This window comes from Chaetura pelagica, unplaced genomic scaffold, assembly GCF_000747805.2.
Source record: "Chaetura pelagica isolate M959 unplaced genomic scaffold, ChaPel_1.0 scaffold79, whole genome shotgun sequence".
Taxonomy (NCBI): domain Eukaryota; kingdom Metazoa; phylum Chordata; class Aves; order Apodiformes; family Apodidae; genus Chaetura; species Chaetura pelagica.
In genome coordinates this window covers 6,236,963-6,260,760 of record NW_009969339.1, presented here as the reverse complement: position 1 = coordinate 6,260,760, position 23,798 = coordinate 6,236,963, and the positions used below count along the sequence as shown (strand labels likewise).

The 23,798-nt window shown below is 40.2% G+C and overlaps 2 protein-coding genes across 3 annotated transcripts in view; one reads left to right on the top strand and one right to left on the bottom strand.

Moving 5' to 3' along the window:
* Positions 1 to 842: 842 nt before the first annotated feature.
* Positions 843 to 14,606, top strand: MKRN1 (makorin ring finger protein 1). 2 transcript variants are annotated; one of them, XM_010005821.1, is made up of 7 exons: positions 843 to 970; positions 4,772 to 4,998; positions 10,334 to 10,560; positions 11,052 to 11,266; positions 11,967 to 12,077; positions 12,528 to 12,642; positions 13,045 to 14,606. In XM_010005821.1, exons 1-7 carry the CDS (start codon positions 849 to 851, stop codon positions 13,255 to 13,257), a joined length of 1,230 nt encoding a protein of 409 aa, XP_010004123.1. In that variant the 5' UTR covers positions 843 to 848; the 3' UTR covers positions 13,258 to 14,606. The 2 variants fall into 2 exon arrangements, with proteins under 2 accessions (XP_010004123.1, XP_010004124.1); XM_010005822.1 differs by having other exon boundaries at positions 846 to 970; positions 12,528 to 12,666.
* Positions 14,607 to 20,241: 5,635 nt separating this feature from the next.
* Positions 20,242 to 23,798, bottom strand: part of RAB19 (RAB19, member RAS oncogene family) — a 4,910-nt gene continuing 1,353 nt past the window's right edge. Inside the window, exons 2-3 of the mRNA XM_010005874.1 lie at positions 22,947 to 23,203; positions 20,242 to 20,507 (exon numbers count right to left, since the gene is read on the bottom strand). Coding sequence (XP_010004176.1) covers positions 20,242 to 20,507; positions 22,947 to 23,203 — 523 coding nt within the window. The remainder of the gene's footprint in view (positions 20,508 to 22,946; positions 23,204 to 23,798) is intronic.

Genomic DNA, 23,798 nt, shown 5'->3' with positions numbered 1-23,798 from the left:
TTCAGTTGTTGTTTTGATATTAATGTATTAAATCTGAGTAGTTATAGTGCTATGACTTTAAATATAATTTTATGTCTTCTAGGTTAAAAATTTTTTTAAATGAAAAATTACTTCTGTTTTCTTCAAAAGCTGAAATTGAGGAAGCTTAATTAAACTTGCATTACTCAACATGCTAAAATTTACTAAACTGTCCTCAAAAGCTTAGAAACTGCACAATTATTTCAAGACAGTATCGAAGCAGGGTGTTTCTACCAATTATTTGTCTCCTGTGGCAAAAACGATTGTGTATGTAATTATCCATCACAAACATCTTCGAAAGGAAATTATTTTTGATTGAATTATTTACAAATTCAGAATATACTTAAGTCCTTGGTTCTTGGATTCAGTGGTGGGCTTCTCTAAATACCACCATCCTGGAGACATTAAAAAATGTGCAGATGTGGTACTTAGGGACATGGTAGGCTTGATTGTCCTAGGTTAAGGGTTGGACTTGGTGATCTTAATTGTTTTGGTTGGAAGAGACCTTTCTATGAATCTGAGACTTTTGCTGCTGTCAGAACATAGGAGCTACAAGTAAAACTTTGTCCACGTCTATTTTGTCCAAGGCACTTTCCCCTCTGTGTCAATGCTCAGGATAAGGTTTTGCTTTGTAGGTTTTTTTCAGGCTTTTGGTAAGCGTAAGTCCCTCAATGTGCAGTGCAATTCACTGGAATAGCTGAGGCATGGTCCCATTAGTGGTGTTCTTAATTCAGCAGTACCTTGATTTATGGAGTAACTTACCAGAATAGTTTGTTTACAGCTTCAGGCCTTCTCCTTAACTCAGTAATCTTCTGTTTTACAGATATTTCATGCATGGAGTCTGCAAAGAAGGAGAGAACTGTCGCTACTCCCATGACCTCTCCACTAGTCAGTCTGCCATGGTGTGCAGGTATTATCAGCGAGGATGCTGTGCTTACGGAGATCTTTGCAGGTAAAGATATAACATGTTTTTACATCTCTCCCTGAGGAGATAGCTCATAGAGAGGTAATAAATCTTAAAAATGTTTTTGACTTTCATTGCAACTTTGCTATTTGTAAAAATAGCTTATTTTCACTGTCTTCTCTTGCTAAATACTGTAGTGTTTGCTTTGCTGTGCAAATAAATAAGCAATGGTAAGGTGACAAGAGAACTAAAGTACTCATTTTCACGGCATGGGTTTTATTATTAACGTGAGTAGATGAATTAATTGAAATCTGAGACTGCATTCAGACTAGCTGAACTGGTGGAACTGAGTTACATTTGGTAAGTGACTGTAAAAGCCTGAACAGGTAAATTATTTTTTTTTCAATTTTGTTTCTCTACAGCAATTGTTGCTCTCTGTACTTGAACTGCCATTTGGGAAAAGTAACTGGAGTGTAGTTATGTAGATTCTACAGTGTTGCCTGTACAAAATGGGCCTATGTTATGGAAACAGTATGGCTTATACTCCTGAAATAATTAAATAGGAAAAAAAAGTGCGAAGAAAGGAAACGGATGGTTTCCTAGTGTAGCAAAGCTTTACAAGGACTTAGGAGCATTTCCATCATCTTAAGTTGACTGTACTAAAGCATGTATCAGGAGTTTTTTTATATTCTATCTTGTGCCTCTCATGCATGATTAAATAGTTGCATCATGACTTCATAAGGTAGTTCATAGTTAGCTGTAATGTTTAATATATGGTTGCTATGCATAAGAAAGATAAAAAAATTAGCCTCTTCCTTCTGCTTTTTCAATCATGCAGATCAGTGGTCTCCAAACTTTTTATATCACACCCCACAAGACAAAAATTTTTTAGCACCTGATTTTAGCAAACTGGTTGTTTGAAAGACTTTTAAACAAGTTGAAGAATCTTATTTCCAAGTTTAAGTGTACAAGATAAGAGAGTTTTTTTCAGTACGTGACAGCTTGCATCATTTTTGGCAACAAAATTGCATAATGGTGGAAGTGTTTCGGAACAGCTGTTTTCAGAAGTCTCCATACTACTCAATTCTTTCAAAAAGCAGTTACTTGTTCTTAAAACATCTTTACCTTGAAGGAACAGATTGAGTAAGTTTATTTTTTTGAAAATACTTTTGAAGTAGCATACTATTGACAGCAACTTGTCATCACAGAAATGTTCAGCCAATTTGAAGCATTTGTCATGTAGAGAAAGGAAAATGCAAAGCTAATCTTTGACAACTTTTAACTCTACTACGAGATAATCAGCAAATGTGTGTGGTGCAGAATCCATCTCATCATGAAGTATTGTAAGGATTTGACTATTCAGAGGTGTTTTAAAAATTAATCATGTTGGTGATACTCTGTAGCACTTAGCCTGTTTCTGGCTTCATCTTTGCTACAATATGTTGCCTATGAACCATGCAGTGAAGGAACTTCTGGTGCTGTGCTACCTCTGTAATCTTACCTTGGAATAATTTTTTCTACGCAAACCAGCAGCTTCTTAAGTGGTTACGCTTGCACAGTTTTTCTGTAAAACATTGTTTTTCTTGAAGAAGTTGTACTGTTGATAATATCTCTCTGCAGTATATCTTTTCTTTAGTAGCTCACAAAAAGTAGTTCTTTCTGTATTTCTGTATTGAAACAGAATCTAGCAGATGTCATGGGCTGGGACATGTTAATTATCTGTACTTTCATCCAGCTGTACAGAAAACTGCGTAAACACACTGTAAAACTTGTTCTACTATTTGTTCCTTCAAATCTTCATCTTTGTGTTCTGTGTGTTTCACAGAAGTGTTTGCTGGCAAAGGAATGTGTTTTACTTTGTTGCCATATTGTTTGCCCTGTGTTATTTCAGTAATTTTTACCACAGCAGGAAGAACAAGTGGTCCAGTGGTGTATGGTGTTTTTTCTTTCACTGTTACAACATTTATTTGTAAAGTACTGGATTGAGGATCACATGACTTGAAATATCTGAAAAAAAAATGTAGAGGTTTGTCTTCATGTTCTGAATGATTAGATTTTAAATGTCTTGCTCGTTGTGATGGTTTCATACTACCATCAGCTGATATCTCAATGCACAATATACACTGAGAGCAGGTTTGCTGTTAATAATAGTGGGTATAAATCTATGTTTGAAGTAGTCTTCTTGGTAATCTCGATTTATTTATTCCCCCCAACTTCTTGTCTGATTTCATGAGCTTGGCATCGTTTTTACCTTGTAATGAACAGCTCATGGTAGGGGTAGAAGTGTTTGGTCTGACATTTTCTTATTTTGCTTCTGCTCACATTATCAGTGTTGTTTCCTGTCCTCCGTTTGTTTGCAGCAATCTTTTTAAGTCACTTGTTTGGCTTTTGTCAGAGTTAGTTTAGGTAAAACAAGATAATGTAATCTGTCAGTCCATTTAATTGGGCATGAGCAAATGGCAGTGTGCTGAAATATACTGAATGCGAAGGAACAATTGGGGGGATGCCACTGGCAACGCCACTGCATAGTGGAACATATGCTCCTCCTTCAGGACACCTTGTGCATACCATATGTGGGACCCTCTGACATATGTACTGACTGAGGACACTGCTGTCAATCTGTATGTTAAATATTAGTAATACTAAAACTTAATTTCTTATATTTTAGGGGGAAAATGGCAAGAAGTTCTAGTATTTTCTTTCTGCCCCCCAGTGGGTTTTCTTGTTCACCCTACAGGGTGCATGCATATCACTGTGGAGGCTGCTAGTGTAGAGGACTGCAGGCTTGACTTTAAAAATAGTTCTTCACAGCTTCCTTATGATTAAAAAGCTGACATTCAGCTAAAAGCATCTCTTCAATATTCAAGAACTATGACACTGTTGTTTTCAATCTGATAGAAGGTAAATGAATCATAGTTGCTTAAAAGTTTAGTATTATCACCAAAAATTCCCTCCTTTTGTCTCTGAAATTAGTAAGCAAATTTCTAAGACTTCAAAGACACACCTGTAATTTTTTTTCAGATGTAGTCTACTAGTTGCTGAAAGACAGATTTTTGAGCGAAATGGTGCTTTCCTGTTACTGAGTGGCAGGGATCAAAGTGTTCTGAGCATCATTTTCCACAGCAAGTTCAGAGGGGCATTAGAAATAGCCACAAAAATACAGCATAAAATCTGAATGAGGCAAGATGCTCAGATATAGAATTAGAATAATCCCTATTGCTGTGGATCTCTGGAGCTGTACTGAAGGCAGAACTAGATGAGGTCAGGTTGCCCAAGGTCAGTCCAGTCAAGTTTTGATTATCTGCAAGGATAAAGATTGTGCAACCTCTCTGGGCACACGTTCCAGTGTTTGACTACTCTTATTTTTTTCTTTATGTCTAATAGTAACTTCCCATTTTGGACTTGTGTTTGCTGGCTGCCAACCTGTTGCTGCACCTCTGAGAAGACTCTGGTTGCATCTTTCCCACAAGATACCAGCATCTGGCCATAGTCTTATCTTTTAAAGCTGAATGAAGTAATTGATCTCATTCAGCAATACTGCATATGCATAATAGTTACATGACTAGTTTTGAGCATAATTAAGGTTCATTCTGTGTAAGTTAAGTAAGAATTGCCCTCCTATCTCCTCCAAAATCATAGGTACCATCTGCTTCCTTAAGCAGTGCTGACAGCTGACACAAGTGGAAGCGAGTCTCTATAAAGGGTCATCGGTGGCTTTCTCTTCCAGGCCGTATTTAGATTCTCCTCTGAATAATGTTTACATCTTAATCAGTTTATTTTCAGTACTTTAGGCTGCTTTATGGAGGTATTTTTTTATAAAGGGTTGACATTATGTGTTTTAACTTTTAGATATGAACATACCAAGCCACTGAAAGAGGAAGAAGTGACTGATGTGAATCCAGATGCAAAGATTTATCCCTCAATGTCCTCAGACTTCACATCACTCCCTGAAACAGTTGAAGAAATTATTGCTGAGATAGAAGATGAAAATATAGATCTGGCAGCTGCAGGAGTGGGTGCTGAAGACTGGGTGAACGCTGTAGAGTTTGTCCCTGGGCAGCCATACTGTGGACGTGGTAAGCTGATCATGGGATAACAGTAAATTTCTGTCATGGATCAGTAGCTTATATGTAGTGCATTTATTTTAATTCTTTTGGTTTTCTTGTAGTACAGCTATTCATATTTTATAATCACTTAATATGAACTGCCCTTAACTTATGCTTTAATTTACTGACATGAACGCTGAGACCGTTCCACGTCTGTTACAATTGCTGTCCTGATGTTCTGAAACCAGGTGTACTTAAAAGACAGTCTCTGCACAACTGGCTTCTTCTTGTTACAGCTCTGAATGACTTGGAGAATCTCCTTCTTTGAAGTTTAGTTTGCATATGTGATGGAAGAAGGAAATACTCATGATGCAATTAATATCACTACTCTGAAAAGCTAATCTGCTGCTTTTGTTTTTTTGGCTGGGTGGGTTGGTTGGTTTGTTTTGGAGGTTTTTTTGCAATCTTTTAAAGATTTTTTCAGTGGAGGTGCAGATTACCATAGAATTAATTGAGGTCTAATGCTTGCTTTTGTGAATCCTGTGGTGATTTGGAATAGAAGCTGAAAGTCATTTATTCTAGTTACCTTTCTGAGACTTGACTTTCTAATGCTGTGACAGCTCATGTTGACAATGAGATTGAAGAAGCTCCTAATTTGGGACCAGACTATATGATTAGCATGTTTTTCATCTTCTTTCTGTGTAGCAAGTACAAAGACTTAAAATGTAAATGAAAAGTAGGCTGAACGTGTTTACTATAGCATAACTTTTAATATTAGCTCTCTAAAACTTCACTTTTATTGCCACGAATAGTTATCGTTTAGGTCCAAAAGGGACACCTGATGTCCAGAAGAGTTTGGAGTTTTCATCCAGTGCTCAGATTGCACTTCTTTGTCTCCACAGCACTTACTCAGATTCTTATATCTGAAAAAAGAATTACCTTCTTAAAGTTAGATTGCTGCTGGAGCCTGCTCTGATCTGATTTGAGGGAGGACAAAGGAGGAAAGGAATGATTAAGCAACATGAACATTTTGATAGTGTTACTGAGAAGTTTGATTATAAAATTGTTTGTTGTATCAGTGACTTGGGTATAGTCCAAAGGAGTGAAAACTTTTCTTCTGACTGTTAATAGGCGATCTTATTTTCATAAAAGATACAGCTGCCATATTCATTGAGGCAAAGGATCCCTCTTTTAAATCTTTTAGTGGCAATATAATAATATAGATTGGAAGGGACCTCTAGATTTCATCTAGGTGATTTTTCTGCTTAAAGCAGAGACAGCTATGTTGGGTTGCCAGGGGCTTTGTTTGTTTGAATCTCTATTCTCAGGGATGTTCAAAACACCTTAACAACTGCTGGGCAACCTTTGCAATGTTTGACTTCTTTCTTTCATGAGGAAAAAAACTCTTTCCTAGTATGTAATTGGATTTTTTCCCTGCCTCAGCTTGCTATCTGTCTCTTGTCCTGAGCACATCTGAGAAGAGTCTGGTTCTGTGGTTTGTTGTTTCTCTTTTCCTCTCCATTGAGTAGTTGAAGATGGAAAGATGGCTTAAGCCGAACGAGTCCAGTTTCTCTGTCTCTTGTGGGCTTTCAGAGTCCTTAATGGCTGGGTGGCCTTCCACTGGAATCAATTAATTTCTAGCTTGAACAGCCAGAGATCTTTTAAATGCACCTACTTCTTATAGCAGAGCTGCTGCTTTCTCCTAGGTTTCTGAAGTATAGGAGTATTCCATTATACCATTAACTCAGTTTTCCTGAAGCAGTTTTTCTAGGGGGTAGGGCTTATTTTTAATGGAGACTTGTGGCTGCCACGGATTAAGTTAAATAACATTCTCTTCTCTGAATCTTGTTACAAATTCTGTTTTGTATCCTTTGAAATTTGATGTATTTTAATGTACAAACATATTTGGCCATTTCTGTTGTAAATAGTGCTGTGTGATGCTAATTCCCACGATGACTTCTTAAGAGCTGTGTTCTAAAAAATTTGCTTTTCTGAAGCTGCTGTCTTTGTCAAGGTATAAAAATTAAGAACCTTGCTGTAGGGATGAGGAAAATGTGTGCAGTGTGTTTCATAGCTTATACTTTAAAGGCTTACATATTATTCTTGTCAAATGCCTACAGAAATGTATAGGTACTTGGAAAGTTGAAAATGGAACCTTTTTCTCAAGATTAGTTAGAAGTCTGTGTGTTTTCAGTTCTATTAAAAATGCTAAAGATTCAGTGTTGGCATTCTAACCTTGTCTAGCTTGGGTTAGAAGGCTCATCTTTTACAATGAGGCAAGGCATTGCTAATGCAGATGATTCTCTGGTCTGGGACCAAACCTGATAGCTTGAAGAGGACCTCAGGGCCTAACAAAGAAATTACTGACAGTTCTTCAGATACTTGCTTGTTTCATGTATAGATTTACCACATTGCTGCATTTGTTCTGCTGGTACTGCTGCTAGATGTTCTGGAATAATTGGAAAGTATAAAGACAGAAATACAACAAACACTCTGAATTGGGTGGCTATTTCCTCCTGCTACAAGGTGAACCTATTTGATTCTACAAAGCAGATGGTGTTTAAATTGAAGGTAATGAAATATTAATTTAACCGTGACTGAAATGGGCAGTGAGAAGATAGGGCTTGAGTCCACCTGCTGGAGAGTGATGGTTTTGAAAAAAGCAGAGAGAATTGCTGACACTAAATGTTACTCTCTGAGGTATGTTGGATTCAGAACTACTCAACCAGTGGAGTCTTGTGTGTCTTGTGTGTCTTGAGTGTCTAATTTTGCTTTCAAAGAAGTGGAGCTGTAGCAAATGCAATGCAGTAGGTACAGGTGATATGTATGCAGGGCTTTAGGTTATTGAAGCTGAGATATTCAGAAGTGGAAATGCTAATTTAATTTTTATTTCATAGAAGTACCCCTCTGGCTGAGATATTGGAACAGCACAGGAGGCTGGGACTGGAAAGCTAATGTCACTGGCAGCATATTTTGCCCTCTGCCACCTTCTTATACTGTAAAAGCACCCAGAGCCATTATTAAAGGCTGACATTCATAGATCTATATCTTGTTGTCTAAATATGTGGTCACTAAGAACTGATTGTACTTCTTTGTGCAAGAATGGTATTGTGGACTGGGATGCAATTTAGTAGCTGTACAGTGCTTGACTTAAGATGATGTTGGTTATTTAAAGTAACAACTCTATGCTTTTTTTTTGTGCCAAGATGTAAAGCTCTACTCTCTCCTGCTCTGCACCAGCAAAGTAAATAAATGGGTTTCTAAGTCAGTTTCTGGAGGGGTAAGACTTCAAAGCCTTTATTCTCAGCCTCAGCTAGTATATTTGGGTTTTTTTAACACATACAATCTTTAGAAAAGAAAGTTTTGACAAAAAGATACCCTTAAAGAAGTGCAGGTGATTCTGGAAAATTTTTCTGTTCAGCTTCAAATGTGCCTTGTCATTCAAAGGTATGCATTTTCCAGGGATGTAGGTTGGTCTTAAGCAAAAATCATCCTGCTAACCCCATTAAAAGAAATTCTGTATCACTCAATTCCTTTGAAACTGAGCAACTCAGCTGCATTTTTCTGTAATAGGCTTCTGCGCAACCATCCATGATCTCCTAAATTGTCCTTCCTCAGTAAGGATGATGTCATGTGAAGCAACTAGCTAAAAAATCTGTAACAACATAAACTAGAAAAAACATTGCCAAAAATTGCAGTTGAGGGAATAAAAGTGCTTGGCAGTTGTGATTTTTTTTGTTGCTTCTTTTGGAAGTGGAGACTGTGGATTTCAAATGCGGGGAGGGTATGGATTTCAGTTAATAAGTACAAATTTTCATATTATGTTCAGCTACTTGGAAGACTACATAGAGCCTCCTAATAGGTGGTTACTTGTTACTTTTATTGGTGCCAGTTCATTAGAACTCATGGGATAGAGGAAGGTGACAAACTTTTTTGTTTGGGGATCTTTTACTGAAAAATTAGCAGGTTGACAGTTTGCTTGTTGTTCTGTCACTCACTTGCTTTTGAAAAGTATGTTTTTAGCAAAAAGACTGACCTAAGATCAGTATGAGTGACCTGTAAAGTCAGAGATGGTTCAAGAAGCAGACTTGAGCTTATTTTGAGAGGTAATATTTTCCCATGCTAATTTTCAGTATTTGCTTATCCCTCAAAACTCTGAGCTATTGGGGATCTGCTCTTTCTTCATACGTCCAAAGGCTGATATGTTGTGCTTCTTGTATCTCTTTGCTCCATGGAGATGAAAATTGTGCAAGCATGCTGCCTCTGATCTTTTTTTGGAGTCCTTTACCTTTTCGGATCCCAGTATGCCTTTTATAGTTTTTGCTTACTTCTCCAAATGCAGTGCTTAAACAGCTTATAAAAGTTACACTTGCTTATAGCTTATTGCTCAGAATGGCTTCTGGTTATGTAAATGAAGTCCTCTTGTTCTTCATTGTGTTTATTCTGAATAAAGTAAATTGTTCTCCTGCATTTATTGTATCTTCATTTTCAAACTGATGGTTTTAGTCTTGTGACTTGGTTTATCATTCTACTTATGTAATCTCAAAAGCTGTTTGGCTTGTGGTCGCACAGGCAAGCGTGTGCTCTGAGTTGCAGCGAGAAGTGTTAATCATCAGTGGTCTAAATGGGGAGGAGAAATTAGACTTTTCAGTTTAGAATTAGTTAAGGGGATGTGCTTAGGATTTTGCAAAAACTGATACCTAGCTTAAAATGCAGTGAAAATGCCCTCAACTTCAGTTTTTTAAAGCTAGGTGTGTGTCAGATTGTTGAGGATAGGCTTTTTGGCAACTATCTAGAATCAAGTTGTTTTGGTGAGAGGTGTGGACACAGCTTTTTGTATCATTCCTAGAGATGTGTGGGAGTCTAGAAGTGAAAGTCTGTTCAGGCTGAACAAGAACATGCTGATAGGAAACTGCTGGTGTGGTGTTTCCATACTAGTGTTTGGTTATGCTGGATGCACCTTCATTGCTTCATCTGTGTCATTTCTGGGGAAAAGCCTGTTAACTTTAGCTGGTAAGAGGTTGATTCTCAAAGCACTTAAGCTGCTGAGGAATAGTGAGATTTTTCTAGTGCAGACTTAGCCTGTAAATGGATCCGCATCTGACTGCTGAAATCTTGATTGCTTTAGTCTTGCCTGGCTGGAGAACGAAGAAATTGGTTGTGCTTTCTCAAGTGGGAAAATAACTTAGTTTGGATTGAGGCTGTGTAAAACGTGGACTGAAATGAACCTCGGTTGTTTTTATTATTCTCTTTGGATAACTTGAGCAGGGTTACCCAAAGATTGCTTTGCATTAAAACAGTGTGTTCTCACTCCAGGTGCTTTAAAGCTGAATGTATTGCTTAGTGTCCTTAATTTTGTTCCCAGCTGCTCCTTCCTGTGCTGAAGCACCCTTGGAGGAAATAGTGATTGAGGAAGAGTATGAAAAGGAGCAAGTAGATGTGGAGATAAAGAAGGAGCTGTGCCCCTACGCTGCAGTAGGAGAATGTCGTTATGGGGAAAACTGCGTGTATATCCATGGGGATGTGTGTGATATGTGTGGACTGCAGGTCTTGCATCCAATTGATGCTGCACAGAGATCTCAGCACATCAAGGTAAGCAAATAACTGTCTGGTGTTAAACAGCTTTAAGTTATTGCTTCCTAAGTCCCCACAGTCACCTGTCACTAATTCCCTTTCATTTGAAGGTGCATGCAGGTCAGACAGTGAATGAAATTCCTGTTGTAAACTGGACTGTTTCCTGTTAGGGCCATACTCAAAAGCAGCTGGGCTTCCCTGTCTGTGCTGGGAGAGCAGTCTGCTTAAGGATCCAAAAGCTTTGTTCTTCATCTAGTAAAACTGGATGGTCTTCTAGATTGCCTTTCTCCCCTTTTAAAAGCAATGACTGAAAAAAGGAATTTGGATTCTGAATTGATTATTCCCCAATATCTGAGCAAATTTTTTTTTGAGGGTAAAGGTTTTCCAGCTTAATCATACTCTGTTCATTTTGTAAAACAGCAGAGTAAAACTGAGCTTAAAAACCTGCTTTAGAGTTCACCAGGTGACCGGTTGTCTCTTTAGTAGTTTTACTTGTCTCTCCTTTTCAGTCTTGCATTGAAGCTCACGAGAAGGACATGGAGCTTTCATTTGCCGTCCAGCGTAGTAAAGACATGGTGTGCGGGATATGCATGGAGGTGGTGTATGAGAAAGCTAATCCTAGCGAGCGCCGCTTTGGGATCCTCTCCAACTGCAGCCACACTTACTGTCTCAAGTGCATCCGCAAGTGGAGGAGTGCTAAACAGTTTGAGAGCAAGATTATAAAGTGAGGCGCTTTCCCATTTCGGTTGTGCTTTGTTATTATGGAAGAACTTAGTAACTTGTGACAACTTGCAGCAGACTTCCAGATGCAGACTGCACAGAGGCTGCATTTAATGCATACTAACTACAGTTCAGAAGTTAAGTAATTGTTAGGGATAAGAAGTTACACTCTGATTTGGTTAACATGGATTGAATTTGCAACACTCACTGAATGGTAGAAAGTAACTTTCATTTATTTAGTACCATGTTGTCCAGTAGTTACTGTTTACATCTTGGACACCCAGCCAGAAATCTGGAAACAGATTAACCAGTTCAGAATGTATGCTTGTTAGTTCATAACCACCTTAGTTCATTAATCAGTCGACAAAACATTTATCCATTTAAAGGCTGTTCTAGAAAACAAAGCTCCAATCAAATAAATACAGAAATCAAACCAAAATAAATTTACTTAACTCTAAAGAAAAGGAGTCTGTGTGAAGTGTTTTTTCTGAGACAAGCTGACCAGCTGCCATTGCCATTGAGTTCTTGAAGTGGAGAGTTTAGATTATCCTCTTGTGTAAGAGAATCTAGATTGAAAAAGTCCATACAGCAAGTGTGTGGGTAAAATACATGTTTAAGGATGACTACATGCCTTCACTTGTTGTATAGGAGAGAGAGCGCCCTGTAATGTAGAATTTTGCAGTACAAGTCTCTTCATTCCCCAGGTCCTGCCCAGAATGTCGGATAACATCTAACTTTGTCATTCCAAGTGAGTACTGGGTGGAGGAGAAGGAAGAGAAGCAGAAACTGATTCAGAAATACAAGGAGGCAATGAGGTATGAGCACTACAGCCTTTTGTCAAGCTGGGACAGCAGTGGTAAAGGCACACCTGGAGAAGAAGGGTGTTGCTATAAAGCCCTCTCGCACCTCCTTTTCATCTTCACATGTGAAGTGCATCCTTGCCTGTCTGCCCACAGCTGCATGCAACTGCACTGCACAGCCGTTCTTAGGATCCTTGACCTCAGTCTTTCCCTTCTGTACACAGCCTACGGGTGGTGTAGCCATAAGGGAGTATGATCTTGCGTGCTGTGAGCCAGTAGTGTCCCTGTGCATGCACTGACCCCCACATGTTGTGTAATACTGTATTTCTGCGTGTAGGTGTTATACTGACAAAATACCTTCAGCTCCGAACGATACCTGAAATCCTTTTGGGCTACGGGTAAATGCAGTTCTGAAGTCTGGTTGGGGTCTGCTGTGAGTAAGGGTTGCGGTATTTTCCTTTTCAGCAACAAGCCATGCAGGTATTTTGATGAAGGCCGTGGGAGCTGTCCGTTTGGAGGGAACTGTTTTTACAAACATGCGTATCCTGATGGCCGTCGAGAGGAGCCACAGAGACCCAAAGTGGGAACATCAAGTAGATACCGGGTCAGTGCTGATGTTTGTTGTCCTTTGCTGTACAGAGAGAGTGCGAGAGGGGGGTGTGTTAAACCAGCTGCCTTGAGAAGAGGATGGGGAAATGTTGACATTTTTTATTACTTCTGTGAGATGTCTGGTGAATTTGAAGGAGGTGGTGGTCTAAAGTTTTGAGAATGCTGGAGGCCAAGATGGAAAGGGTGAATTTTGAAAACTTATCTAGTACACCAACATGCTGAAGTAAAAACGTTGGGCAGCATTAATGAATGAGAAAACATGATTTCTGGCCTGTCAGAAAGTACTCCAAGGGCTGAACCGTGTCAGCCTCTGGAAGGATGACTGTCTTGAGCTGCTTGGTCACCTGGAGAAATACTTGTGTTCCACTTGTAGGCCCAGCGGAGGAATCGGTTCTGGGAGTTCATCGAGGAGCGAGAGAACGGTGATCCGTTCGAGACTGACGAGGATGAGGTGGTGACCTTTGAGCTTGGTGAGATGTTGCTTATGCTGTTGGCAGCAGGAGGTGATGATGAGCTAACGGATTCCGAGGATGAGTGGGACTTGTTTCATGATGAGCTGGAAGATTATTATGACTTGGATCTATAGCACCTGTCAGTGGAGTGTGGACTGTCGTCTTGGCTTCAGGCAGTAGCTATTACCTGTGGTGTTGTGGCAGTGCCTGTGTTTCTCCTAGGCAGGCCAATCAATTCCAGGTGCTGTTGTAATAACTTTTACCCAGGGTCTGTCTCTTCCCATCCCTTCCCACCCCAGGAGTGTTGTTTTTTCCCCTGTTAAAACAAATAACATGAAATAAATCTTTAAAATGTTAGTTTTTGTAAAAATGAATTTAACTGTCAAACAGTTAGCTTAGGTTTGTTGCTTCATCTGTGTACCCAACAGAGTTCACCCAGTTCCAGGGTTAAAGTGTTTACAGGACCTCCACACTCATTTTGAAGAGCCCAGATACAAAAATGAGCAGTGGCCATGCAGTGGGGATGTAAATTGGCTGATGGCCTTTTTTCTGTCTTTGTACCAATATTTCTGATTTCAGGCCGGATACAAATACTCTCTTTCTGGCATCAGCTCTGTTCCAGCCCCCTCATGTACACATCTTCATTTGTGACTTTGGTCTCTTGTTTACTTGCACATTACTATTACTACTGTGTAACCAGAACCAGGTGTGAACGTTCTGGGTTTTTACTGTGTTAGCATGAAAGGAAAACGTCTTTGTGAAAGGAGAACTCTCTATGTGTATATACAGATAAATGTAGAGTTGGACCTCAAGGATGGGGAAACTCTGTATAAGTTAAAAATAACAAAACCATCTTTCCATCCCCTCTTGGTGCATGAAGTCTAGCCTCTGATTGGACATGAAACTGGTTTAGTGGTCTCAGCTCAGTCCGTGGCAGTGATCTTAACTATTGCTTAACTTAATAGATGGCACCCCTTAATATGCCAGCTCTCTTTGATGTGTATGATCAGGGTTGTCCAGGAGCAGAAATCCGGTTACCCAAGGTGGGGTCAGAGAAACACCAGAGAGGCCCCTTCAGCTTTATCGCTCTGTAAGTTTTAGAACTTGATGTAACCACTTAAGCCATGAGCTTCCCTAGGAGATTGCTGTGCCTCTCAGCGTCTGAGTTGGGCAGGTTGCCTGGTAAAGCTGTTCAGCTTATGTGAGTTACTGCTTACAAAGGCAGTCATGCAGTTTCTGGCCATAATTTGCATTTGGAAATTACTTTGCCACCAAAGCCCTAGCACAGGAATTTTAACCTTGCATTACATTATTGCTGTTTTTTATTGACTTGTGGATGCCCCGTGATCTGTTCTCCTGCTGCTCTTGTCCCCTAGACTGCCTCTCCTTTCACTTTTAAATGGAATGAGAAATTGTTCTGAGGTCTATAACGTATTGTTTTGCAGCTGCCTTTTGTAAGAAGCACTTTTCCCAAATAAAAAAAAAATCAAAAAAATGAAACAAGAAGTTTGTCTGTTCTTTTAAGTTTGAAGCTTCTGTGTTTCAGCTTGATTATTTGTGTGTGTGTTTCTGTAAATATAAGGGTGTTTGTGACACTTACTCTTAACTCCTGCAGAGTTGTATCGCACGAGTACGGAATTTTATCTTGGTTATAACCTTTTCAGCAAAGAGCCTGTAACATAAGAAACACATTCTGAGCAGGCAGCTGAGACAATTCGACTGTTGAAGGAGTATATGAGGCCATTAGTGGGAAGTTACATGACCTGCTTTCTCAGAAGGAAGTTCTGCATGATGGTATAAATTGTATTTGTCCTGAACAGAGTCAATTGCAGGACATGTTGTATTGATCATTGTGTTGTAATGCTTTTTGGACAGCAAGTCCAGGCATTGCTAGATGCTATTTCCTGAGAATCCACATGCTTCTTTAAGCCTATGTGTGTTCAGAAGGAAGCTTTCTTTTGCAGAAACGCATAAAGTTGAAAGTAAAGCACTAGAAACATACTGAGATGCTGAGGGGTTTTAAGAAGAGTTTAGCTTTCTAAACAGTTAAGTCTAAAATCATCTTTGGTTTTTTTCCCAGAGGCAAGTGACAGAGTAAGAAAAGGATTTGAATGTAATTTGAGGAAATTGCATTTAAAACAGAGAGGGAGAAACAGCAAAAATGGAAGGCTTTGAATTAGAAATCAGCCTTTCTTCCTCCCCTACTTACTGAACAGAAGTTAACACCCTATTCAAACAGAAGCTGCATTCAAACAGAAGTTTAACAAAGATAAGTTCTGGTAAGATGCAGAAAAGTAGTCAACATACCAACCAGAGCACATGGCTTATCTTTCCTTCAGAAGGGGCCAGAAAGACCATGCTTTACTGCTTGTGTGGGTGTTTTGGTGGAGGCTGCTCAGTCTAGCTGCAAGGGAACTGGTGTAGTCAAGTGCATCACAACAGATAGTGTCTGCTGATCTCCTGCTTTGAAGTGTGGTGTGGTTCCTGTTCTGTAAGTTAAAGAACTGCAGGTATTTGTCATCAAGCAGAGCTGCTGTGTGTCACTTCTAGTTTGAATCTTGCTGGTGGTAGGTCCACCCCCAAACCGGAATGACTGAAAAAAATAAGGCCTTTGAAATTAGTCAAGTGTGTTAGAAGTTACTGTTTTTCCTCTGCAAGATCACTAATAAACAGGCAAACTTCTAATGTGAAAATGTGGACAGTGATGACTTTGGTTATGCTGTGCTTTCTTTAAGCAAATACCTAAGGTACAGAACTGGAGGCCAACAGGAGTAGTGTCAATAGGAAAAAGGTACAAAGGCTCCCTAAATTTGCACCAATAAGATCTTAGTTTCAAAAATGATGAGTGCTCTCACTTAAAGTGCCTTGACTTTACTCCTTAGGTAAGAATTTAAACATACGGTTTGGTAGAAAATTTTGCATCTTTGGGGTAAGTGCTGCCCATTCTGACTGTTCTGAATGTGATCATGCAAGCGAAGAGCACTTCTCATTTAAGGAAATACATAGTAATTCTTTCCCTGTTAAAGCAGGTAGAAAGTAGATGTCTGTTCAGAACATACTGTGATGTGTGGAGCAAACCTTGTATGGATGGAATTAATGCTGCAGCAGCATAAAATGAGGGAATCCACATGTCCCTTTAGACTGAGATGCAATACAGGACTGCTATAGGGATCAAGTTACTACAAAGTCAGTTTTACTCCAATGCAGGCATTAGAGAGGCATTTTTGAACTGTAGTTACAGTGAGCCTCACGCCAGGTAGGCAAAACTAGACACTTGGCAGTGAAAACTAATAAGCAGTGATGTTCATGGACACAGCTGTGGCAAGAAAATGTGAAATTGCAGATATGCTAAACTCCTCCCCCTGCTTGCTGCTGTTGCCATTATCCATTTGCTATCTGTCACTTGCAGTCAAGCCAGAGCTGACACCTGTTGGGCACCAGCTTGATGTGATTGCATGGACTGAGCCTGTGCAAGCAGCTGAGATAAGCAGGTTTTAGAACAGCAGCACTAAAGTGTCTTAAAAGACTTTTTAAAGTCCTGCCTCTCTCAAACTGCAAGTTCCTTTTGAAAATTGAAGTACTTGGAGGTGAAAGGGAGTCTTAGCCTGCCTAAAACTTTGCAAAGGACTCTTCGTGTCCCACCATTTCCTCGTGTAGTTACAGACTTTGGCCCGCTTCCTTGAGAATTGCTTGAAAATGGCTTCAGGAGCCAGAGCAATGAGTATTAAAGTCCCTCTGCCTGCAGCCAGATGTGGTGTTCTGGGAACTGAGATAAATAAAAATCTGCTGATTGGCACCCCACAGGGTGAACAGTGCACTGGTTAGAGTACTTATTTGGGTGGGGGAAGATTCACATTCAGTTCCCTGTCCAAAACATAGACATGCATCTCCTTACTGAAAGGAGGCTTCAGGATAGAGTTCTTTAGCTCATTCCAGGCCCTGGAAATTGCTTTCTGACTCCTTTCAGAGTTTTCTTAAACATTAACTGGAATGATTAGATAAGAACCTCAGCTTCTGTTACTAAGCCTGTTCCCTATGTATGAGGAAAAGCTTGACCACATAGGCAGTGCCATATGCCTTCCACATCACTGGATTGCAGTTATGTTTGCTTTTGAGCCAGTCAGCTTCTGGGAGGTGTCAGAGTTTGCTCCATTTTAAAATATTTATCTGGTTACCTCTTGCGGATAGGTGCTGCCTCAGTCACATCTGTCATGGCTCTGATATCCATGCAAGTAATGTGCCACAGCAAAGGAGGACAGCCAAGATACAAGGACTTATTCCAAGCAGATAAATGTTTAACATAAGCTCATCTTCAAGTTGGATGTGCAGCTCTGAAAGTCATGGGACAGCAGTGATTTTTAGAATAGTACTTTGTACAAGTGCATTTATGATGCTGTCAAGAGGATTTGCATATGATGCTGACGGAACAAATATGTTAATATAAGGTTCCACAGCAGTTAATATGGTTTTTGGTCAGCTTGCATTGTCACAGCTGCATGCTTCCATCCACTCTGATGGGGAAAGGCACAACTGCACAAGCTAGACTGCCTGTTTTTTAATCTAGTGGTTGGTATCTTACAGTCTCTAGATTACATTACACTATAATAGAGGGATTTTTTTGTAAGCTTATAGCTTTCTTCACATATTGCCTCATGAATAATACTGTTTACTAATGCACACTTTGAAGTCTTCTTGATAGCAACTGCTGTAACTTGCTCTTCATTCACATGAGAACAGCTTAAAAAAACCTATATGGAAGCCATTCAGTATAACTGCCCAAAAACCAGAACCAGCAAAAAGAGCTTACACTCCTGGTTTAGTTGCATGACAGGCAGGTATTTAAGACTAGCTTCTTGAAAGAGGAGTGAGGAGTCAATAATACCTGGTAAAGGGAACAGTACTGCTCAAAGCACAGTCAAGCCTGTTCTCCATGATCCAGTGTTGCACAGCGCTGCTAAGGAAGGACTTTGCAAGTAGCTCCGTGTGTGGGAGGAGAATGGCAAGAGCCCTGTAACCTCCTGCCTGTGCTGGGCAGTTAAGGGAGCATAAGTCTGCAGAAGCCTCCATACTGAGGGTAAGCAAAGTAACCTCATACAGAATCATACTCTGCTGGTAAGATTCCTCCTCTAGTTCTTGGCTAATGGAAGAGTAACTGGAGAGGAACACAATACTTTTCTATTAAGGCCTCCTAAAAATGAGTATTTGCTGCAAATACTATTTCTAGTATATCAGAGATTGAACAAAGCTTGTTAGCAGTTTATGTGTAGATACTTAAAAAACTACTATATTACTGGGAGTAGTTTGGATTTTAAACACAAGAATATTAAACATATTTTACTGTTTTCCTAGTGACAAATGGTATAGAAACTAGTTTTGGAAGCTGGATTGGTACTTGTTAAGCTACTTTGAAAGTTTATGGTGTTTACTGTTGCTTAAATGTACAACTGAAATGCAACTACTAGGCGAGTACTGAGTCAAGATGAAACTAAGATTTGCCAAGTAAACAGATCAGAAAAAGGATGCCTTAAGATGAAGCTTTTGCCACAGCTGACTATAGCAAAAGGCTGAGAGGCTACCATTGATGATTTCTCCCTCAGTTTACACGTATCACATGGAATGAGCTAATTCAGCTAACAAAGAATCTGGCCAAGGAAGCATTAATAGAAATATTTGCAATATTATAAGCCACTGTTTCCTTCTACTTTATTTTTTGTGCTTCTCCAACAAGATTTTCCAGTAGCTTAACAGTAACTACCAAAGTGATGCACTTTGGTACATGTGGACTGTAGTAAAACAACTTCATCTGTGTAATATTCTTTTACTTCCTCTCCTTCCCTGTTTTCATCTACTAAAAAAAAACCAAAAAACCAAACCAAAACAAACAACTAAAACCCAACAAAAAACCCCAACACAAATGAGCTCCCCCCAAAAAAACCAACAACAAACAAAACAATGAACAAAAACCATACCCTTCTTTCATTTCTGGAACACAGAAGCAGTGAGCCCCCACAAAGTCAGAGCTTGCAGTTGGAAGGAGCAACACAAAACCTATTGCGGCCAAGGTGTTACATCTCCATAGCAGTAGCATATATACTTGCCTGGGGGTAGCTTTCTGGTGCACTCCCTGCTATTCCCTTACTGCTCTAAGCTGAGGTTGTATCATTAAACCATCTTACCCCTTGCTGAGTTTTACAGGACCTCAAATCCTTTCTTCACACTCCCTTGAAAAGCTACAGACGTCCTCTCAAGCAGCCTGTGACTCATCACATAAACTACAGAAGGCTTTTGATTTAAATCAGCACATCAAAAGCACTACAAGCTTAGAAGGAGAAAAAAAATAATCCTTTCACCTCAGCATTGATTATTGGTGCCCTGAGAGCTTCACTACTCCTAGCAAATCTATGTAGCAAAACAGAGATGACTACTGGAAACAATTATTGCAATTAGAGAACAAAATGAAAAGACAACTTTTCTCACCCCAAGGAGGTTGGGACCTCCTAGTGTGTCATATTCTGCCTGCTCTGAAACCCCAGGGCTATCTCCAAATCTCTCTCTGGTGAGAAAATCAGTACAGATCTGAAATCATGTACTCTATGATGTCCTTTGGGATGGGTAGCTACAGGCCTGACATCAGGACTACCCTGTAATGAACACTTAAGCAGCAATGGGTTAGTGCTGTCCAAGCATCTGTCAGACTTATTAAAGCTACTGGCAAAGTAATCAAAGAGCTTGCACTAGAACAGGCAATAGCTTAGAAGGGTCCAATCAATGCAGAGCTCTGGTGCAAACTTTCTTCTGACACAGCCAGAAAATCATTCAAGGCTTAAATTAAAGGCAATACTTTTTTTAAAGCTCTCTTTGGTTAAGGCAAGGCTGGCATTTTCCTGAGTTCTCTCAGCTCAGAAGTTCCTGTTAAAGTATCAGCTGCCATGTTCAAAGTAACCTGTGCTACCAACAGCAACAACCACCTGTGAAGATGCTTACAAGCAAAACTGCAAGGTAGAGATATCAGAGAGGTGGCTTTTGAGGCCACTTAGCACACTTTCATCAGTTGAATAAAATTAAGTCACACAGCCTGAGAAGGATGATGACTTCCAAGCACCTCCTGAAAGCTCTCTTCAGCAGAAGCACTGGGTCTTCTCAACACTTGGAGTGGCAATCACTGGCCTGGAATCAAGATAGATGCTGTTTGGAGGGTTGTCTCCATGAAGCTGTAAAGTATTTCGAGCTATTAGCTCCTTCGCCATTAATGTGAAGACCTCTTCTATGTTTTGAGCCTCTTTTGCTGATGTCTCCAGTACAGCTAAGAGCCCATGCTTCTCTGCCAAGGTGCAGGCATCTTCAAACAGGACTTGGCGCTGATCCAGGGAATCTGCTTTGTTCCCTAAAAAGAAGGCAAATAGGTAATTCAATAATTTCATTCCTCAAATGCATCTTTAAAGTGCAATACAGTCAATTTTGTCAAATAATAAAATTGTTAGAAATAAGAATTACTAGAAAACCAGGATGTGAATATGTCAGAGCCTTGAACATAGAATGTGGATCAAAACTGCAGCTAATCATATGATGATATCAAATTAGATTTAAAAAACCCAATAGACAACAAAAAACAAACCCAAAGTCCTGTGTTCATCCAATTATTTGCTGTAGGCAGTGGTGCCAGAGGATTATTTGGAATCAACTGTTGGTCCCTGTTCCCTAGTGATTTTAAACATTAGGCAGCATTTAAATGAAGTATTGAAAAAAAATGTGGAAATCTTGGTGTTGTGACTGCACATAGTAAACCAAAGGAATGTTGCATGAATGTTTATTCCACCTTCAGTGGAAGCCACGTGTTAAGCTATTGTCACGCTACTTTGACACATTTCAAAGTGGATGCTCAGCTCTGAACATCTGGAATGTTGCTAGTCTAAAGCAGAGCTCCTTCAAAAAAAAAAACCCTCGCCAAAACCCAGGAAGAACCTGCTCAATCAGATGTTAACATTACCTATTTACACAAGTCAGTAATTTTAAGATAATGTCAAAAAAGACAAGAATTCATATCAGCTATCTTGATGCTTAAAATCTATACTTAAGAAGTTTCTCAAAAAAAAAACCCTCGCCAAAACCCAGGAAGAACCTGCTCAATCAGATGTTAACATTACCTATTTACACAAGTCAGTAATTTTAAGATAATGTCAAAAAAGACAAGAATTCATATCAGCTATCTTGATGCTTAAAATCTATACTTAAGAAGTTTCTGCACACACACAGATAAACATTTTACTTGAAGCTGTTAAGTCAACATCTGTCAGAAGCCATAAAATGTTTGAGATAAATCATGGATCATAGAAACACAGAATGGTCTGGGTAAGAAGGGACCTTAATGATCACCTAGTTCCAACCCCTCTGCATGGGCAGGGACACCTCCCACTAGACCAGGTTGCTAAGAGCTACATCCAGCCTGGCCTTGAACACTTCCAGGGATGGGGCATCCACAGCTCCTCTAGGCAACCTGTTCCAGTGTCTCACTGTCCTCATAGTGAATAATGTCTAATCTAAATCTGCCCTCTTCAAGTTTTAATCCACTATCCCTTGTCCTCTCATTACATGCCCTAGTAAAAAATTCCTTCCCAGCTTTCTTATAGGCCCCCTTCATGTACAAAGACTTGCTACGAAAGTAGGTAAAGGAAACAGCACCTGCTTTGAAAGAAAGCACCAAGCTGGATCCTTGACAAAAGTTCAATTTTTATCAATTTCAGATTTTTTCTGTAAACAAAAAGTGCACCCCCACCAGAAGCCCAAGTCTTGTTCTTTAGACTAAGTTAGAAAAACCCCACCATAGTTTTCTGTGGTATCACTGCCATGGATATTTATCTCCCCTTACTCATTCCAAGCACAGCAGTAACATGCAGGTCAGGATTTGTTTGTTTCCTCAGAGGAAGAACAGGAGGAACCACCACAGCAGAAGGAAGGCATTTGCTAGGGGCACAAGCAGAAGCTTAGGTCCCAGGGGCTGTGGGGCTCAGGGCTGTCTATCCTCAGGAGCCAGTGTGGGCTGCTGCAGCTGCATGTGTCTCAGCACAACGCCACAGTGGAACAGGCAGGAGCAGTGGAATGTAAAGAAAAGCTCTGTCATTTTACTACACCAGTTCTCTCATTTGCAGCTTCTTCCTTGGAGAAGGCTAGAGCAATAACCTGAAATCCAAAGGGAAAGAACCACACTGCTTCCTACCAGCTGCCTTCTCAGAAATTTCTACCCATTCCTTTCCTCAAGAAGCAAAGTTTCTTGAATGCTAGAGGAAATAAATGAGGAATGGAAGCAGACTACTTTGTGCTCTGCGAAAGCCTTGTTTCCATCTACTGTCTTGCCTGACTGGAGTCCCATTACAGAGCAATGTACAGGCATATCAGAAGAACAGATAGGAAAGATGAGAACAAAGAGTTGTGTTGCTCTGTGCATTCGACTTGGTCTTGAATTACTGAGCCTCTAAATTCCTGTGCATCAGGAGCATACGGTCAGACTTACTGCAATTCTAACCTAAATAAGGTTGTCCCTGCTTGCTAGACTAGCAGCAAGTTTGTTGCATTATTCTGGTAGGAAAGGAACAAGTGAAAAGGTTTCTGTGTGCCATGAGTTTGGTCCTGTCAGGACCAGGCTGTGAGTTTCCTAATTCTTTAAGCTTAGGTCATATTGACACAGTTTCTGATCTGTTTTAATTACAACTGCATTCTTCTTTGATGCATAGCTTATAGATGCTGTAAGTAATGGGGGGACGTGAAGGGGTTTTTATACACGTATTAAGAGAAGGTATAAACATAATACTTAAAATGAGATTCCTACCAATTAACATAATGACCAAGTTTGCAGCACCATACTTCTCAATTTCGCTAATCCAGTGAGGAATGGATTCAAATGTGGACCTCCTAGTAAGGTCATAGGCAAGGATAGCCCCATGGGCACTCCTGTAATAAGACTGGGTTATTGTCCGGAAGCGTTCTTGACCAGCTGTGTCCCACACTTGGATCTGTAAGAGAAAGGATAGAAGTTGTAATGACTGGCAAATGCCTCTTCCTAGGTGTTTGCCATCATCCTCTGTGCTTTTGAAAACCCCCGCCTATAAGGCAGCTAGGCCTGTCCCAGCTCACTGCACTGTACCCACAGGTGTGGTTTTGCCCTCTCTAGGTCCGAAGAAACATTTACATGCCTGTAAAGACAATCTACACAGACCAAGGAGAAAGCTGTAGGTGTCAACTAAGCTTTGCAAACAGGGTAAGAGGCCCAGCTTCATAAGGTACTAAAGCATCACACCCTTTTAAGAGGAAAGGAAGAGCAGAGAAGCTCTGATGCAGGGCCAGGCAGAGCAAAACTACATAAAGGTCTGAACTTCCATCTGCACATGGAGGTAAGTTCTAGCTAGCAATTACTTCTGCCGTTTGTATTACAAGTTTCCACCTTCCCCCAGGCCAAGCACGCATCAAAGCAGAGCCTTTGCAAACCAGCGAGTTTTGCCTCCTCGTTGTCCCAGCCCAGCCCCCCAGAAGACTAAGAGACGCCCCCCAAAAAGCAGAGCCAGCTTCCAAAGGACTCTGCCGGCAAAGCCTGAGCCTCCTCCACGCGGGGATCCGGAGAAGCCACGACAGCGAGCAGGTGCCCAAACGAAGGGGACTGCCTTCCCAGGGCACCCTGCCGAGG

Excerpts from the sequence above, each read along its gene's own strand:
- MKRN1 (XM_010005822.1), top strand. The coding sequence starts at position 849 with ATGCATGGAGTCTGCAAAGAAGGAGAGAACTGTCGCTACTCCCATGAC. Across the intron at positions 4,999-10,333 it reads GCAGCCATACTGTGGACGTG|CTGCTCCTTCCTGTGCTGAA; the intron begins GTAAGCTGATCA and ends TTTTGTTCCCAG. Across the intron at positions 12,667-13,044 it reads GAACATCAAGTAGATACCGG|GCCCAGCGGAGGAATCGGTT; the intron begins GTCAGTGCTGAT and ends TTCCACTTGTAG.